General features: G+C 50.1%; 2 protein-coding genes across 2 annotated transcripts in view; one reads left to right on the forward strand and one right to left on the reverse strand.

The window, feature by feature from the left end:
* Positions 1–1,477: 1,477 nt before the first annotated feature.
* Positions 1,478–18,711, forward strand: MAN2B1 (mannosidase alpha class 2B member 1). Its single transcript, XM_075346613.1, is given in 25 exon segments — positions 1,478–1,598; positions 1,600–1,626; positions 5,912–6,014; positions 6,682–6,855; positions 6,937–7,130; positions 8,422–8,554; positions 8,872–9,017; positions 9,105–9,221; positions 9,300–9,382; positions 9,673–9,793; positions 9,873–9,951; positions 11,749–11,858; positions 12,130–12,237; positions 13,034–13,150; positions 13,447–13,635; positions 13,709–13,806; positions 14,055–14,172; positions 14,274–14,392; positions 14,471–14,572; positions 15,151–15,238; positions 15,359–15,439; positions 15,617–15,853; positions 16,106–16,255; positions 16,332–16,434; positions 18,407–18,711. Coding segments are annotated over 25 exon segments (2,982 nt in total). The 5' UTR covers positions 1,478–1,541; the 3' UTR covers positions 18,535–18,711.
* Positions 17,741–19,723, reverse strand: part of TRMT1 (tRNA methyltransferase 1) — a 48,952-nt gene continuing 46,969 nt past the window's right edge. The window contains exon 17 of the mRNA XM_075346617.1: positions 17,741–18,859. Within this exon, the coding sequence (XP_075202732.1) occupies positions 18,749–18,859 (111 nt within the window). The 3' untranslated portion in view covers positions 17,741–18,748. The remainder of the gene's footprint in view (positions 18,860–19,723) is intronic.

Raw genomic sequence — 19,723 nt, forward strand, 5'->3', positions numbered from 1 at the left:
AAAAAAAACATCTTCTTTCTCCAATTTATTAACCCCAAACATCCAGTTCCGATGTTATCCACATGAGGTCCCACGACGATCCTGGCTCTGATAAATACTGAAGCCACAGCGTGCTGGCACAGAACATGGCTGCATGCTGCGGCTTTATACAGAGACTGACTGAGCTGCAGCTGTGAATGGAGATGGCCTGAAATCCAACAGTCCGACAGTGGCTTGAAAGTGAAAGTGTTGCCGGACTGTTGGACGAGCAGCACTTTCGCTTTCACTTTGAAGCCACTTCCCGAATGTTGGATTGTGGGCCACAGCCGTGTATTGCAGTCCGACAAGGAGGCAGTTAGGTCAATGGATCGAATACCGTGGGAACCCGGTTGTGACTTCCGGTGAACTGAGTGACGTCACTGCTCACACCCAGACTCTCCTTTTTCTGTCAGTGTTTGTCAGAGCCTGCAGAGAGTGGAAGTGTTTTCCCTCTCTCCAGGCTCCGGATGTAGCAGGGCCGGGATCGTTGTGAGACTTTGTATGGATTATGTTGGATCATCAAGGGTGTTTTTGATTTTAATAAAGGGGAGAAAGTGTGTGTGTTTTATTTCAAATAAAGTATTTTTTTATGTTCATATTTATTTATTTTTTTCCACTAACAGGTTAATAATTGTGGAAGGGTGTTCTCATAGACTAGACTCCTACCATTACTAATCTAGGGCTTAGTGGTAGCTGTGACCCCCTCATAAACCTCTTATACTACCCTAATTGCTGCCGCAGCGGAGCAATCGTGTTGAGCCAGGTAAAGCCTGGAATTGTTGCATTTATTGGATGCGACAGTTCTGGGAAGTTGCAGTCTGGTATTTTTAGGCTGGGGGGGGGTGGGCATATACATGGCGCCTTCCATTCTGATAAGACCAGCCCCCACTCTGCTTTACTTGGCTGGATATAAAAAATGAGGGGGTTCCCAGGTCTTTCCCCATCCCCACCCTCTATTTTGATATCCAGCCACTGGTAGAGCTCACAGGTGGGGGCTGCCGCTGTTGCTTTACCCGTGCTGGATATAAAAATACGGTGGGCGCTTATGTGTTTCTTTTTTATACTACTAGATAGTAATCTGACTGCAACCAATCACGTACGTGGACACAGGGTATAGCGCATGTATAGCAGTCAGCAACCAATCACTGACACGGACACAGAGGGTGGGCGGGGGAAGCAGTAAATATTCATGAACGATAATAAGCGGGAGAGTGTGACTACAGCATTACCCTCTGGGATACACGGCATGTATAACTACCATTTATCTTCCACACACCCCCCCCCCCCCCATCCCCTTGGGTCAGTGAACCCGAATATCCAAAGGTCCGCTGCTCACTATGACCAGCGCTGCTCGTGGTCGCCCTCTGGTGGCAGACGCTGTGTACTGCGCTGTGTACTATGGGTTGTCTGGTCATGTGACATGTCACTGGGTTTGTTTGGCCAGCGGACAGCATCGGGGCGTGGCCAGCGAGAATCACATGATGGTGTAAATTCCCGCACCGGTAATACGGTGACAGTGCGTGATGGAGAGCTGCCGGCACCGGGGGCTGCTCGTGCTGCTGCTGCTGCTGGGAGCGGTTGCACCGGGGGAGCGGCTGCGGCCCGGAGGCGAGTACTCAGGACTAATGTCATATTACCGGCGGCTCACCACTAACAGGAAACAAAGTGATATCCCTGGTGACTGTGTATGAGGGGTGCAGTGTACTGAGGGGGGGGAGGAGAGGGGTGCAGTGTACTGAGGGGGGAGGAGGAGAGGGGCGCAGTGTACTGAGGGGGGAGGAGGAGAGGGGCGCAGTGTACTGAAGGGGGAGGAGGAGGAGAGGGGCGCAGTGTACTGAGGGGGGAGGAGGAGGAGAGGGGCGCAGTGTACTGAGGGGGGAGGAGGAGAGGGGCGCAGTGTACTGAGGGGGGGAGGAGGAGGAGAGGGGCGCAGTGTACTGAGGGGGGAGGAGGAGAGGGGCGCAGTGTACTGAGGGGGGAGGAGGAGGAGAGGGGCGCAGTGTACTGAGGGGGAGGAGGAGAGGGCGCAGTGTACTGAGGGGGGAGGAGGAGGAGAGGGGCGCAGTGTACTGAGGGGGGAGGAGGAGGAGAGGGGCGCAGTGTACTGAGGGGGGAGGAGGAGAGGGGCGCAGTGTACTGAGGGGGGGAGGAGGAGGAGAGGGGCGCAGTGTACTGAGGGGGGAGGAGGAGAGGGGCGCAGTGTACTGAGGGGGGAGGAGGAGAGGGGCGCAGTGTACTGAGGGGGGAGGAGGAGGAGAGGGGCGCAGTGTACTGAGGGGGGAGGAGGAGAGGGGCGCAGTGTACTGAGGGGGGAGGAGGAGGAGAGGGGCGCAGTGTACTGAGGGGGGAGGAGGAGAGGGGCGCAGTGTACTGAGGGGGGAGGAGGAGAGGGGCGCAGTGTACTGAGGGGGGAGGAGGAGGAGAGGGGCGCAGTGTACTGAGGGGGGAGGAGGAGAGGGGCGCAGTGTACTGAGGGGGGAGGAGGAGGAGAGGGGTGCAGTGTACTGAGGGGGGAGGAGGAGAGGGGCGCAGTGTACTGAGGGGGGAGGAGGAGAGGGGCGCAGTGTACTGAGGGGGGAGGAGGAGATGGGCGCAGTGTACTGAGGGGGGGGGGAGATGGGCGCAGTGTACTGAGGGGGGGGGAGATGGGCGCAGTGTACTGAGGGGGGGGGGGAGATGGGCGCAGTGTACTGAGGGGGGGGGAGATGGGCGCAGTGTACTGAGGGGGGGGGAGATGGGCGCAGTGTACTGAGGGGGGGGGGGAGATGGGCGCAGTGTACTGAGGGGGGGGGGGGAGATGGGCGCAGTGTACTGAGGGGGGGGGGGGAGATGGGCGCAGTGTACTGAGGGGGGGGGGAGATGGGCGCAGTGTACTGAGGGGGGGGGGAGATGGGCGCAGTGTACTGAGGGGGGGGGGAGATGGGCGCAGTGTACTGAGGGGGGGGGGAGATGGGCGCAGTGTACTGAGGGGGGGGGGAGATGGGCGCAGTGTACTGAGGGGGGGGGGGGAGATGGGCGCAGTGTACTGAGGGGGGGGGGGGAGATGGGCGCAGTGTACTGAGGGGGGGGGGGAGATGGGCGCAGTGTACTGAGGGGGGGGGGGAGATGGGCGCAGTGTACTGAGGGGGGGGGGGGAGATGGGCGCAGTGTACTGAGGGGGGGGGGGAGATGGGCGCAGTGTACTGAGGGGGGGGGGGGAGATGGGCGCAGTGTACTGAGGGGGGGGGGAGATGGGCGCAGTGTACTGAGGGGGGGGGGGGAGATGGGCGCAGTGTACTGAGGGGGGGGGGGAGATGGGCGCAGTGTACTGAGGGGGGGGGGGAGATGGGCGCAGTGTACTGAGGGGGGGGGGAGATGGGCGCAGTGTACTGAGGGGGGGGGGGAGATGGGCGCAGTGTACTGAGGGGGGGGGGAGATGGGCGCAGTGTACTGAGGGGGGGGGGGAGATGGGCGCAGTGTACTGAGGGGGGGGGGAGATGGGCGCAGTGTACTGAGGGGGGGGGGGAGATGGGCGCAGTGTACTGAGGGGGGGGGGAGATGGGCGCAGTGTACTGAGGGGGGGGGGAGATGGGCGCAGTGTACTGAGGGGGGGGGGGAGATGGGCGCAGTGTACTGAGGGGGGGGGAGATGGGCGCAGTGTACTGAGGGGGGGGGGGAGATGGGCGCAGTGTACTGAGGGGGGGGGGAGATGGGCGCAGTGTACTGAGGGGGGGGGGAGATGGGCGCAGTGTACTGAGGGGGGGGGGAGATGGGCGCAGTGTACTGAGGGGGGGGGGAGATGGGCGCAGTGTACTGAGGGAGGGGGGGGAGAGATGGGCGCAGTGTACTGAGGGAGGGGGGGGAGAGATGGGCGCAGTGTACTGAGGGAGGGGGGGGAGAGATGGGCGCAGTGTACTGAGGGAGGGGGGGGAGAGATGGGCGCAGTGTACTGAGGGAGGGGGGGGAGAGATGGGCGCAGTGTACTGAGGGAGGGGGGGGAGAGATGGGCGCAGTGTACTGAGGGAGGGGGGGGAGAGATGGGCGCAGTGTACTGAGGGGGGGGAGATGGGCGCAGTGTACTGAGGGGGGGGGGAGATGGGCGCAGTGTACTGAGGGGGGGGAGATGGGCGCAGTGTACTGAGGGGGGGGGGGAGATGGGCGCAGTGTACTGAGGGGGGGGGAGATGGGCGCAGTGTACTGAGGGGGGGGGGGAGATGGGCGCAGTGTACTGAGGGGGGGGGGGAGATGGGCGCAGTGTACTGAGGGAGGGGGGGGAGAGATGGGCGCAGTGTACTGAGGGAGGGGGGGGAGAGATGGGCGCAGTGTACTGAGGGAGGGGGGAGATGGGCGCAGTGTACTGAGGGAGGGGGAGATGGGCGCAGTGTACTGAGGGGGGGGAGATGGGCGCAGTGTACTGAGGGGGGGGGAGATGGGCGCAGTGTACTGAGGGGGGGGAGATGGGCGCAGTGTACTGAGGGGGGGGAGATGGGCGCAGTGTACTGAGGGGGGGGGAGATGGGCGCAGTGTACTGAGGGAGGGGGGGGAGAGATGGGCGCAGTGTACTGAGGGAGGGGGGGGAGAGATGGGCGCAGTGTAATGGGGTCATTTGTCAGTCTGCTTATACCGGCAGGCTGCACTGTTTGAGGTGCTGTGGTTGTGATTTCTCGGTGCGCATACGTTGCCATTATTCTCAGCAGCGCAGGTCGTTATTACACAGGATATTTTGTTGTCGAGAATGAAGATTTGTTTGAGGAAACCAAAACCCGTTTTCCCTGATGAGCGGCGTTTTGCTCGTTGTTGGGTGATCGCAGCTGCATGATTATAGGGAGGCGAGTGTCCTAGGACCTTGGGGCTGGACTCAGCAGTAGCAGTGCGGTCACCGGTTCTCTGGATAATGGCTGTGGTGGAGTCAGAGGATGTGGGGCGTCTGTGAGCGTCACCCCAGAAATCTCCCTGCAGTCTGAGATTGGAGGAAGCTTTCTAGCATGAGTCGCGTTGCGGCGTCTCTCCCCGGCTTCGTCTATTTTGGTGGCGCTGGGAGAATCTGGCGTGACATTGCCTAAGGTTGCACAGTTTTGGACTAAGTTTGAGTTCCAGCATCTATGCGTGCCACGTGTCGGGTCCTTTCTGGACACTGATTAGCTATTGGACGTACTTCATACTCTCCTGAGGATGTTTTGAAACGCGTTGAGAGTGAAGTCCTGCATTGTCTTCTATGACCTATTGTTTGGATCCTTTTTGAATACCTGGGAGGATCGGGGGATCTATTACGTGGTCACACTAGACTGGCAAGTTTTAAGGAACGCCCACCTACATTGTTGTGAAGACTGGTTATTTCCCTGGGTATGGTTTATCCTTTATATGGGAATTTTTTGCTGCTTCTCTATTTGTTTTCCTGTGTTTATGATTAAGCTTCAAAAATCTAAGAAGCAGCAGCGCAGAGAGTGACATGTTAATTGGCGCGTCCTATGCGTTATTTGTTTTGTCTTTTTTAACCATATTATATTAAAAGTTAAATTTTAGGCGTGAGTCTTGCTGGGATACCTAGCTATCTTTGATTCTATATACTGTATACCCTCTCCAGTGGCTTTCCTTGTAACTTTGAGTTCCACCAAAAGTTTGCGACTTTTTTTTCAGTGCACCTGAAAGCTTCAACGCCCGTATCTCGCAGTGTCGTCAGCCATGTCCACACTCACATCTCCTGATAACTAATGCTCAGTTCTCCTCTTCCTCATTCAGTGATGGAGGGGGGGGGGGGCGAGGGTCATTCAGGTCATCACCTTGGATGTTTGGAGGAGGTGATGACGGTGAGAGTTCTAGTGCCGGAGAGCGGTGCGGTCTACGGCGAAGGAGGGGAGGGATGGTCATGTAGGACCTGGATCCTCATTAAATCTTCATGGTGATTTTCCTACAGACCTGCCCTGCGGCCCCCGATGGCTTCCTCAACGTGCACCTCATCCCTCACACGCACAATGACGTGGGCTGGCTGAAGACGGTGGATCAGTATTACTATGGAGGTAAGAAGCCTCCGGCGAGGATCGGAGGCCTCTGCCCCGGCGAGGATCGGAGGCCTCTGCCCCGGCGAGGATCGGAGGCCTCTGCCCCGGCGAGGATCGGAGGCCTCTGCCCCGGCGAGGATCGGAGGCCTCTGCCCCGGCGAGGATCGGAGGCCTCTGCCCCGGCGAGGATCGGAGGCCTCTGCCCCGGCGAGGATCGGAGGCCTCTGCCCCACCGCCGGCGAGGATCCCAGGCCTCTGCCCCACCGCCGGCCACGATCCCAGGCCTCTGCCCCACCGCCGGCCACGATCCCAGGCCTCTGCCCCACCGCCGGCCACGATCCCAGGCCTCTGCCCCACCGCCGGCGACTATCCCAGGCCTCTGCCCTTCCCCTGACTATTCACGTCAATCATCCATCTTGAGTATTTCACACTTAGCCTTATCACAAGATAAAAAATTACAAGACCCAGGAAATCCTCTACAAGAGGGAAGTGTCACTTCTTATCGCTTCCCCAAAATGCAGACTGTAACTCTGAAGTTGACTTTTCTTTTTAATAGGGCTTTCCAGATGTAAAAAAAAGTCTTAAAAACCTGGATTCCCACCAATATTGTGCCTCTGCTTCTCCAAAACCTCCTTGTAATGCAGTTGTGTAGGTGCAGTTCACACTCACATTTTATGCTTTGCAGCACGTAACAACATTCAGCACGCCGGGGTGCAGTATATCCTCGATTCGGTCGTCCAGCAGCTTCTTGCGGACCCCCGGAGACGATTTATCTACGTGGAGAGCGCTTTTTTCTGGCTGTGGTGGCAGGAGCAGGGGGAGTCTGCAAAGAGAGATATGGTTCAGCTTATACAGGAAGGTGAGCACTAGAGGGCGCTGTGGTGACCTGTGTGCACTCACGGTTATTGACCATATCCCCCCCCCCCCCTCTACGTCATAGGTCGATTGGAGTTTATCAACGGAGGTTGGACAATGAACGACGAAGCAGCCGCACATTACAGTCCAATTATTGACCAGATGACCCTCGGATTGCAGTTCTTACAGTCCGCATTTGGTGAATGTGGTAGACCACGCGTGGCCTGGCACATCGATCCCTTTGGACACTCCAGAGAACAAGCACTTCTCTTTGCTCAGGTATATTAAATACCTATCATAATACTGCCCCCTATATACAAAAATATAACTACTATAATACTGTCCTCTATGTACAAGAATATAACTACTATAATACTGCCCCTATGTACAAGAATATAACTACTATAATACTGTCCTCTATGTACAAGAATATAACTACTATAATACTGTCCTCTATTTACAAGAATATAACTACTATAATACTGTCCTCTATGTACAAGAATATAACTACTATAATACTGTCCTCTATGTACAAGAATATAACTACTATAATACTGCCCCTATGTACAAGAATATAACTACTATAATACTGCCCCCTATGTACAAGAATATAACTACTATATTACTGCCCTCTATGTACAAGAATATAACTACTATAATACTGCCCCTATGTACAAGAATATAACTACTATATTACTGCCCTCTATGTACAAGAATATAACTACTATAATACTGCCCCCTATGTACAAGAATATAACTACTATAATACTGCCCCTATGTACAAGAATATAACTACTATAATACTGCCCCCTATGTACAAGAATATAACTACTATAATACTGCCCCCTATGTACAAGAATATAACTACTATAATACTGCCCCTATGTACAAGAATATAACTACTATAATACTGCCCCTATGTACAAGAATATAACTACTATAATACTGCCCTCTATGTACAAGAATATAACTACTATAATACTGCCCCCTATGTACAAGAGTATAACTACTATAATACTGCCCCCTATGTACAAGAATATAACTACTATAATACTGCCCCTATGTACAAGAATATAACTACTATAATACTGCTCCTATGTACAAGAATATAACTACTATAATACTGCCCTCTATGTACAAGAATATAACTACTATAATACTGCCCCCTATGTACAAGAGTATAACTACTATAATACTGCCCCCTATGTACAAGAATATAACTACTATAATACTGCCCCTATGTACAAGAATATAACTACTATAATACTGCTCCTATGTACAAGAATATAACTACTATAATACTGCTCCTATGTACAAGAATATAACTACTATAATACTGCCCCTATGTACAAGAATATAACTACTATAATACTGCCCCCTATGTACAAGAATATAACTACTATAATACTGCCCCCTATGTACAAGAATATAACTACTATAATACTGCCCCCTATGTACAAGAATATAACTACTATAATACTGCCCCTATGTACAAGAATATAACTACTATAATACTGCCCCTATGTGTGTTTGTACTATGCTGTAATACGGTCTTCCTTTGCTCATGTAGATGGGATATGATGGCTTGTTCTTCGGGCGGTTGGATTATCAGGACAAATTGAATCGTGGGAGCACCAAAAAGATGGAGATGATCTGGAGGGGCAGTGATGACCTGCCTGCGCCCGCTGCCGACCTCTTCACCGGTCAGTGGCGTGATAGAATTACATAATGGTGTCATACAGTAAATTTCTCTTGTGGTTCCCAACGTTTCCTGACCTAATGCAGTGAGAAATGTAATTAGCAGATAAGTAGATTTATCTTCCATCTGCAATTTACATAGGACTGCAGCTGTCAGTGTGCCGTCACAAGGAGCCGCATGTATCGGATGCACAGGCTCAGATTCATACAACATGGCAACCTATAAAAGCTGTGTGACCATTCCAGCTCTGCTACATCCGCCAGTAGTCGAGCAATGTGTGAGCTGTGCTGATACCGGCCGCCATGTCTCCATTGTCACCAGGTGTTTTGCCCAATGGTTACAACCCTCCGGACGGATTCTGCTGGGACCAGTTGTGCGCGGATCCCCCGATCATGGATAATCCGCAGATGGAGGACAATAATGTGGACACCGTGTTGTCATCATTCCTGAAGGCTGTGGACCTGCAGGTAATGTATAATGCCGCACTCAGTGCTGTGCGGAGGGGATGTGTGCACTGGTGTGTGGCGGTATTAATTGTAATGTTGTCCCCTCAGGCAGCCAAGTATCGCTCCAATCACCTAGTGATGACCATGGGCTCCGATTTTCAGTATGAGAACGCCATGCTGTGGTACAAGAACATGGACAAACTCATAAATCTGGTGAATGCTCAGGTGCGGCCACAGTGAAGCCTCTCTTAATCTTTGGGGGGGTCGGTGCGGGATCACTGACTTGTGTTTTTTACTTTATAGCAAGTGAATGGCAGCAAAGTGAACGTGATTTACTCCACACCGACCTGCTACCTGACTGCACTACACAAAGCCAACCTGAGCTGGTGAGTGCCGGGGGGGGGGTGGGGGGGAGGGGACATCTACGAGTGTAGAAGCCAAGGGGGTCTGTGTGTGCCAAGGGAAGGAGGGGTCGGGGGGGGGGGGGGGGGTGGAGGGGAATCTGTGGTGTGTGGGTGAGGGGGCATATGTGAATGCAGGAGCCGGGGGTCCGCGGCTGTACGGAGGATTTCCTGCACTGAGGCTCTACTTATAGCCCAATCTGCCTGCGCACAGGCTCCGCTCTTGCCTGTGGTGTCCGCACTCAGTGTTGCTCCCTGCTCCCTCCTTGCCTCAGGCCAATGAAGATGGACGACTTCTTTCCGTATGCGGATGGTCAGCACATGTTCTGGACCGGATACTTCACCAGCCGCCCGGCGTTCAAGCGCTATGAAAGGCTGAGCAATAACTTCCTCCAGGTGACAATATATCATATGTTACATATCACAGAGGAGATATCACCCCCGGAGATATGAGCATTATATTGTATATAATCAGGTCTGCAACCAACTGGAGGCCATAACCGGAGCCGCAGCCGCACATGGACCGTACGGGACCGGCAGCAGCCTGACACTGAGTGAGTGTCCTGTTACCCTGCGTCATCCTCTTATTACAGTAACCCGGCTCCTGATCCTCGTATTACCCTGTAACCTCTTATTACAGTAACCCGGCTCCTGATCCTCTTATTACCCCTGTAACTCTTATTACAGTAACCCGGCTCCTGATCCTCGTATTACCCTGTAACCTCTTATTACAGTAACCCGGCTCCTGATCCTCGTATTACCCTGTAACCTCTTATTACAGTAACCCGGCTCCTGATCCTCGTATTACCCCTGTAACCTCTTATTACAGTAACCCGGCTCCTGATCCTCTTATTACCCCTGTAACCTCTTATTACAGTAACCCGGCTCCTGATCCTCTTATTACCCCTGTAACCTCTTATTACAGTAACCCGGCTCCTGATCCTCGTATTACCCTGTAACCTCTTATTACAGTAACCCGGCTCCTGATCCTCGTATTACCCTGTAACCTCTTATTACAGTAACCCGGCTCCTGATCCTCTTATTACCCCTGTATCCTCTTATTACAGTAACCCGGCTCCTGATCCTCTTATTACCCCTGTATCCTCTTATTACAGTAACCCGGCTCCTGATCCTCTTATTACCCCTGTAACCTCTTATTACAGTAACCCGGCTCCTGATCCTCTTATTACCCCTGTAACCTCTTATTACAGTATCCCGGCTCCTGATCCTCTTATTACCCCTGTAACCTCTTATTACAGTAACCCGGCTCCTGATCCTCTTATTACCCCTGTAACCTCTTATTACAGTATCCCGGCTCCTGATCCTCTTATTACCCCTGTATCCTCTTATTACAGTAACCCGGCTCCTGATCCTCTTATTACCCCTGTAACCTCTTATTACAGTAACCCGGCTCCTGATCCTCTTATTACCCCTGTAACCTCTTATTACAGTATCCCGGCTCCTGATCCTCTTATTACCCCTGTAACCTCTTATTACAGTAACCCGGCTCCTGATCCTCTTATTACCCCTGTATCCTCTTATTACAGTAACCCGGCTCCTGATCCTCTTATTACCCCTGTAACCTCTTATTACAGTAACCCGGCTCCTGATCCTCTTATTACCCCTGTAACCTCTTATTACAGTAACCTGGCTCCTGATCCTCTTATTACCCCTGTAACCTCTTATTACAGTAACCTGGCTCCTGATCCTCTTATTACCCCCTGTAACCTCTTAGTACAGTAACCCGGCTCCTGACCCTCTTATTACCCCTGTAACCTCTTAGTACAGTAACCCGGCTCCTGATCCTCTTATTACCCCTGTAACCTCTTATTACAGTAACCCGGCTCCTGATCCTCTTATTACCCCTGTAACCTCTTATTACAGTAACCCGGCTCCTGATCCTCTTATTACCCCTGTAACCTCTTATTACAGTAACCTGGCTCCTGATCCTCTTATTACCCCCTGTAACCTCTTAGTACAGTAACCCGGCTCCTGACCCTCTTATTACCCCTGTAACCTCTTAGTACAGTAACCCGGCTCCTGATCCTCGTATTACCCCTGTATCCTCTTATTACAGTAACCCGGCTCCTGACCCTCTTATTACCCCTGTATCCTCTTATTACAGTAACCCGGCTCCTGATCCTCTTATTACCCCTGTAACTTCTTATTACAGTAACCCGGCTCCTGATCCTCTTACTACCCCTGTAACCTCTTATTACAGTAACCCGGCTCCTGATCCTCTTATTACCCCTGTAACCTCTTATTACAGTAACCCGGCTCCTGATCCTCTTATTACCCCTGTAACCTCTTATTACAGTAACCCGGCTCCTGATGTAATTTTTACTCTTTAGGACGTGCTATGGGAGTAGCTCAGCACCATGATGCGGTCACTGGAACCGCAAAGCAGCAGGTGAATGATGACTACACCTTGCGGCTGTACAGAGGATGGGAGTCGTGTCAGGTTCGTCACTCACTTTGGAGGATTTGCTTTATATGGATTTTCAAATTGAAAGAGAGAGTTCTTCTCATTTAGGTCTTGTGAATGGATCGCACTGATTCTTAAAGGGCCAGTGATGATATTATGTTAAAACTTTTTGATACATTTCCTTTATTAGTTAATCCTACACGTTTAGGACGCTTAGCTGGCACGATAGCACACATAGAGCAGACACTTCTTACATTGTCCTGCCTTGTCTCCTCCCAGCATCTTTTCTCTCATTATTATCTTGCAGGTTGTGATCAGTAACGCTCTCTCCAGTCTGACCGGGGCCAAGGAAAGTTTCACATTTTGCAATTTACTGAACATCAGTGTGTGTCCGACCACCGAGCAGGCTAAGAGTGTGAGTCCATTACAAAATAAGTCAAGTATTGTATGGACAGAATAACATCAGCAGAATAGTGAGTTCAGCTCTGGAGTATAATACAGGAGGTAACTCAGGATCAGTACAGGATAAGTAATGTAATGTATGTACACAATGACTGCACCAACAGAATAGTGAGTGCAGCTCTGGTGTATAATACAGGATGTAACTCAGGATCAGTAATGTATTATACTCCAGAGCTGTACTCACTATTTCACTGGTGCAGTCACTGTGTACATACAGGATGTAACTCAGGATCAGTAATGTATGTACACAGTGACTGCACCAGCAGAATTGTGAGTACAGTTCTGGAGTATAATACAGGCGGTAACTCAGAATTTAGTATAGGATAAGTAATTTAATGTATATACACAGTTACTGCACCAGCAGAATAGTGAGTGCAGCTCTGGAGTATAATACAGGATGTAACTCAGGATCAGTAATGTAATGTATGTACACAGTGACTGCACCAGCAGAATAGTGAGTGCAGCTCTGGAGTATAATACATTACTGATCCTGAGTTACCTCCTGTATTATACTCCAGAGCTGCACTCACTATTCTGCTGGTGCAGTCACTGTGTACATACAGGATGTAACTCAGGATCAGTAATGTATGTACACAGTGACTGCACCAGCAGAATAGTGAGTGCAGCTCTGGATATAATATAGTCTAAGTAATATGCCTTTCCTTTAACTCTGCACATTTGATTGTTCTATATTATTTGGGTTTCCTGTAATGCACTTTTTAGCTCATTATTTTATCACTTTCTTACAGTTTAATGTATTCCTGTATAACCCCCTGGGCCGTGCAGTAACGTGGATCGTTCGTCTTCCGGTCAATGGTGTCGTCTACACAGTAAAGGGCTCCTCGGGGGACGTGGTGCCCAGTGAGGTGAGATGTGAGGTTTTTCCTCTAAATTTCAGAATTACTTTGTTCTACCTGTGGTCGGTTTTCTAAGATTAAGTAGAGAACAACCTTTTAATCATTGATGACGTCTTCTTAGGAGAAGTCATCAATGTCTGGTCGGCCGGGGTCCGGCACCCACCGATCAGCTGTTCTCTGCCCCAGCTGCCGGGAATGCTGAGTTCCGGAGCGGAATGTTGGGATTTTGAGTAATTGATTTTTGTTGGGGTGGTGGTTGTTGTTGTTGTTTGGTTATTCATATGATTTCATCTTCCAATTTGCAGGTGACTCCGGTATCTAATTTCACAAAGGCGGTCCGCAGAGATCGGGGAGCAGCCGAGCGGGAGCTCCTATTCCGGGCTCAGATCCCTCCGCTAGGTTTCAGCAAGTTCACCGTTCAGAAAGTGTCTGTGCAGGAGAGATTCTTCACAAAGCCAAACCAGAGGACGAGTCCGGCAAAGATCGAGAATAAAGTGCGTTCTAACGTTAAAGGTGCTCCTCGGCTGCTCGTGTCCGTGATCCGCTGACTATCTCTGCTCTCTCCAGTATTACAGAGTGGAATTTCACCCGGAGACCGGCTTTATATCAGGCATTCATAATCTGGAGAAGGGGATCTCTTTACCTATAACCCACAACTTTTACTGGTGAGAACCCTTCCTGTGCTTTAAGGGAAGGGAATCCTTTCCAGATCTAAGCTATAATTCTTTTCCTGGAGAAACCCCAGCGTTTCTCCCAGTCTGTGTATCTATATACGTGCAACGAATGCCATTGGCATCACAGGGAGCCATTGTTTTGCCATGACATGGTATACGAAGGACTCCTGCCACGGCCAGTTTTGCTCTCCTGTGATATAGATTAATGTTGCTGTTTTGCTACCCCTATTCTCCTGCAGGTATAACGCCAGTATTGGCAATGATGACAGCACGCAGGCCTCTGGAGCGTACATCTTCAGACCCAACCAGTCAACCCCTTTACCTATGACGCAGACCGTCCGCAGTTACCTGGTGCAGGTGGGAAGTCTTTGTTTATTATTAAGCAAGCAGAGATCTTACAGCTCGTGCCTCTTTATGCGGTGGTTGGCCTCTGATACGTGCGGTGTGATTGTGTGCAGAACTCGCTGGTGCAGGAGGTCTACCAGAACTTCTCCTCCTGGTGCTCACAAGTGGTCAGACTGTACTCGGACCAGCGCTACGTGGAGCTGGAGTGGACGGTGGGGCCTATTCCGTTGAGGTGAGTGCACACTCATTTTGGAGAGGGGATTCCACGCTGCTCATTTAAGATTTGTTTATAATTGACTTTTTATTTCAGTGACGGCAAAGGCAAAGAAGTGATCAGCCGATTCGACTCCAAGTTACAGACTAACGGCATGTTCTATACTGATGCAAACGGAAGACAAATCCTGCAGAGGAGGTAACTCGCCCTATGGTGCGAGGCGCGGAGTCCATGTCACACAACTCCTCCCTTCTGACTGTATCACCCTGTGGTGGGAGGAGTAAACACATCACATAGCTCCTCCCTCCATCCTGTTGTGGGGGGAGCACATCCAAGTCACTTAGCTCCTCTTTTCTGACTATCACCCTGTGTGTGGTGAAGTGAGAGAGCAGATTCCATCACCCTGTTGTGGGAGGAGTATTAAAGCCACATGGCTCCTCCCTTCTGACTGGTGGGAGAGGCTGACGCCAAGCCACATGGCTCCTCCCTTCTGACTGGTGGGAGGGGCTGACGCCAAGCCACATGGCTCCTCCCTTCTGACTCACTGTGGTGGGAGGGGCCGATGCCAAGCCACATGGCTCCTCCCTTCTGACTCACTGTGGTGGGAGGGGCTGACGCCAAGCCACATGGCTCCTCCGTTTTATCACCTTGTAGCCCCTCCCTCCTGACTATCACATTGGAGTCTGCTCCTCCTACCACACGTTAGGAGGGAGGAGCAGCCACCATGTGTCACGGCTATACCTCCAACTTTTTTTTTTTTTTCTCTCCCCACATAGGCGAGACTTTCGGGAAACCTGGCCACTGGTGCAGACTGAACCCGTAGCTGGAAACTATTACCCAGTGACCAGCCGGATATATATTAAGGTAAACTATGTTTAATGCTGGTGGAGGATAATTTGGAGGGGGTGAGAACCAATATAGATACTATATAACATTCCTCCCCCTCCCCTCTCTAATAACCTAAGATGTTCCTCTGTCTTGCAGGACAAAAATATTCAGTTCACGGTATTGACGGACCGATCACAGGGAGGATCCAGCATCACTGATGGCTCATTGGAGCTGATGGTGAGTAATTGGAGCTGATGGTGAGTAATTGGAGCTGATGGTGAGTAATTGGAGCTGATGGTGAGTAATTGGAGCTGATGGTGAGTAGTTGGAGGTGGTAGTTGTCAGCCATCACCAAGTGTCCGAGTAGTCGCTATGTTCCCGGTATGACATGTACAATCTCTTCTTTCCTTCTAGGTTCACAGACGCCTCCTGTATGACGATGCACGTGGGGTGGGGGAGCCATTGCTGGAGCCCGGGCCGTACGGAGAGGGGATTGTAGTGCGGGGGAGACACTTGCTGCTGTTGGACACCCCACAAGATTCTGCTGATTTGCATCGGACTCTGGCGCTACAAGAATACATGTCGCCCCAAATCATCCTTTCCTCTGGGGATGGGGTTCCCTATAGCTCGGAGCAGGGCCCCGCCACCCAAGTAAGTGCCGCTGGCTCATATGGTGGGGTTTTGATAAAGGGATTGCCCTCTCTGTGACATTATTGTATGATTACCGTATATGTAACCAGTGGTGCAGCTATATGGAATATTCCATAGCCACATATTATTATTATTATTATTATTATTATTATTATTTATTATTATAGCGCCATTTATTCCATGGCGCTTTGGGTCCATTATACTATACAATATATTTTCCTTATTCGTTTAATTTTTTTTTTTCCCCCGAAGTTCTCAGCCCTGCGGTCCCCGCTCCCCACCAACGTCCACCTCCTCACCCTCGCCCTACACGAACCCAACAAGCTTCTCCTCCGCTTGGAGCATCCGTTCCAGGGACACGAGAGCAGTAACTACTCCCAGCCCGTCACCATCAACCTCCAGGTGAGTCCTCAGCCCATGGTGTGTATCCGTACGGTATATAATATGGCAGTATATAATATGGTGTCTGATCCTACAGGAGCTGTTCTCCACCCTCGTCTTATCCGAAGTAGAAGAGATGACTTTATCTGCAAATCTGCCAAAGAGTAGAATGAATCGTCTGCAATGGAGAGCGGACGGAGGTGAGAGCCGGAGATGCTAAAATTTAGAAATGGTTATGCAGAATTCTGAATACAGCTCCGGGGTTATATAAACCATAATGTACAATTAAATTAAGGAAAGATTTATACAGTGAAAAATAGTTTGAGGCAAGTTTAGTGATCAAACTTATTCATATCCTGTGAACTTTTCACGTTACACCCACATTTACATGTATTTTATGTGAGAAACCAACTAAGTAGCAAGTATTTGAAGTGTAAAATGAAATAAGTTTTCTAAATATTAATCAACAAATTGTGATGTGCATTTGTATTCAACCCCCTGTAGTCTAATGCCCTTAAACAAAAGCCTGAGTGACCATTTGCCTCCAGAAGTTGCCCAATTAGTAAATTGAGTCCTCCTATATGTAATTTCTTAATATAACTACAGATGTTCTGTGAAGGTCTTAGAGGTTTGATTGAGAAAATTAAGGATCAAACAGCATCATGAAAACCAAGGAACACACCAGCCAGGTCAGAGTTAAAGTTGTAAAGAAGGGTTCTATTAAAAAAGAAAAAATAAATAGCCCAGGCTCTGAACATCTCATGGAGCACCACTGTACAATACATCATCCAAAAATAGTAGTTTTGCAGTTGTGCCTTACTCCTAAAACATGGCCGTCCACCTAAACTGATATCCCAAGAAGGAGAGCATTAATTAGAGAAGCAGCCGAGAGGCGAATTTGGCCTTAGGACAACTATTGGTCATATACTCCACAAATTTGTGCTTTATGGAAGAGTGGCAAGAAGAAAGGCAGACATTTTTAAAGCAAAAATAACAAGTCCCGTTTGTAGTTTGCAAAAAGCCATGTAGGGGGACACGGCGAGCATGTGGAAGGTGATCTGGTCAGATGAATTTGGGGTAAATGAAAGTGTGATGGAAAACTAACGCTGCCTATCACTTTGAAAACACCATCCCCACCGTCACACATGGTGGAGACAGCATCCTGCTGTGGGGAGGCTTTTCAGCAGGGGCAGGGACGCTGGATGGAGCGAAATACAGGCCAATCCTGGAGGAAAACCTGTTAGAGGCTGCAAAAGACTTGAGACCGGGGTGTAGATTCACCTTCCAGCAGGACGACGACCCTAAACCTCCTACCAGAGCTACAATGGGGGGTTTAGATCAGAGCATATTTCTGTGTGTGAGCGGCCCAGTCGACCCAAATCCCAGTGATAAGATGTGAAAATTGCTGATCACAGACGTCTCCATCCAATCTCACAGAGCGAGTGTGCAAAGAAGGGGAAAAACGTCAACAAATGCACATCACAATTTTCAGATTTAGATTTTTTTTTAATTTTTTTTTAAAAGGGAACCTGTCTGGTGTGTAAACCAAAAAAAAAAAACAAAAAACGTTAATAGCATTCTGGAGCTGCCCGGTGTCTGCACTGAGAGCCCCAGTGCCAGGAGGAAATTAACTATATTCCTCCTGGCAGCCTCGCATTTTCAGTAATAGGGGTGGTGCTGACGCTGCTTAAGTCACTGCTCCTTGCATAGCGATCGGCATTTGTAACTGCGTCGCCCTGACAGCCGGCTCGGCATTAGAGACCAATGTCAGCCATGGCCGGGGGCACGATTACAAGCGCCCTTTGCTATGCACTGACTGAGGCTGTGCCGGCACCAGCCCTGTTATTGAAAACGCAAAATTGGCATATCACACACAAGCCTATTAAAACACTAAGTTTTTGAGTGTAATGTGAAAAAGATCACAGGTATGAATACTTTTACAACTATATTGCATCCGGGGGGAGGGGGGGGGTCAATAGTTTGTAGAGGAAAACAAAACACTGGTTTAGGTCTGCAGAGCATTGCACCTCCCTGGGTAAGATTTCCTCCTCATAGCTGTACAATATTTTTGATGCATTCCATTTAAAAACTCTGATTGCAAAAGTATTCATACCCTTTTAATGAAGCAGATTTTGCTCTAATATTTTACAATCTGTTTTTCCCCTTTTGCAGCTTCCGATTTGCCCAGAGGAGACAATTCCTTGTTCCTGGACCCTACAAACGTCACACTGAACCCCATGGAGATCCGCACCTTCCTCGCTACCGTCCAGTACAGAAAATATTCCGGTTGGGGTAGTTGATTGCACCCCCTATGGGAGGGAACCTCCGCAGCTGGAAACCTTGTGCCTTACTGACAATGCATTGTACCCTGTGTGACAGGGCTCAAATATAATCTATTTTCCAAAGAAAATAAAATACTCCAGAAGTTTAATTTTCCTTCCAGAGAAATGTTAAAAATAAAACAAAACTGAAACTTCCACAGTCCTAGTAGTGGTTGAATAAATCACAGCGCCCTCAGGAGGTTGTTGTATTTTCTTCTGATTGAGGGGTGTCCTGTGTCCCCACTTCTTCTGAGTCCTCAAGTGAATGAGAGTAACGGCAGGTGTTGCCCAAGTCACAGGTTCCCTGGAGAAGACGGGGAGAAAAAAAACAATCAAATAGTAGCGCTTTTTGGGGAGAATTTTAAATTTTCCTTTAAGTTTTCACTTAAAGGGAATCTGTCAGTAGGTTTTTGCTTCCCCATCTGAGAGCAGCATAATGTAGAGACAGAGACCCTGATTCCAGCAATGTGTCACTTACTGAGCAGTTTAGTGTTATTTTGATAAAATCAATGTTTTCTCTGCTGCAGTTATACAGCGCTCATGAATATGCTGGACTACCTGCAGCAAGCTAAGTAGTCCTGTAATGATAATTACTGCTTATTAATCAGTGCTTTTTATCACAACTACACAGAGCAGCCCAGTACGTGACACATTGCTGGAATCAGGATCCTCTATAGGGTGCTTTATACGCTGCGACATCGCTAGAGATAGCGATGTCGTGCGACATTTGGTTATTGCTGCTATGGCAGCGTCACACGCACATACCTGTTCAGCGACGTCGCTGTGACCGCCGAACAATCCCTCCTTCAAGGGGGAAGTGCGTTTGGCGTCACAGCGACGTCACTAAGCGGCCGGCCAATAGCAGAGGAGGGGCGGAGATGAGCGGCCGGAACAACCCGCCTACCCCCTTCCTTCCTCATTGCCGGTGGACGCAGGTAAGGAGATGTTTGTCGTTCCTGCGGTATCACACATAGTGATGTGTGCTCCGCAGGAACGACGAACAACCAGCGGCATGCACCACCTTCGAGTCAACGAATAACTATCTTTGACGTCTTTGCGATCGTTAATCGTCGCTCCTTGGTGTCACACGCTGCGATGCCGCTAACGGCGCCGGATGTGCGTCACTAACGATGTGACCCCCGACGATATATAAAGATGTCGCAGCGTG

Source organism: Anomaloglossus baeobatrachus, chromosome 4, assembly GCF_048569485.1.
Source record: "Anomaloglossus baeobatrachus isolate aAnoBae1 chromosome 4, aAnoBae1.hap1, whole genome shotgun sequence".
Classification (NCBI taxonomy): Eukaryota; Metazoa; Chordata; class Amphibia; order Anura; family Aromobatidae; genus Anomaloglossus; species Anomaloglossus baeobatrachus.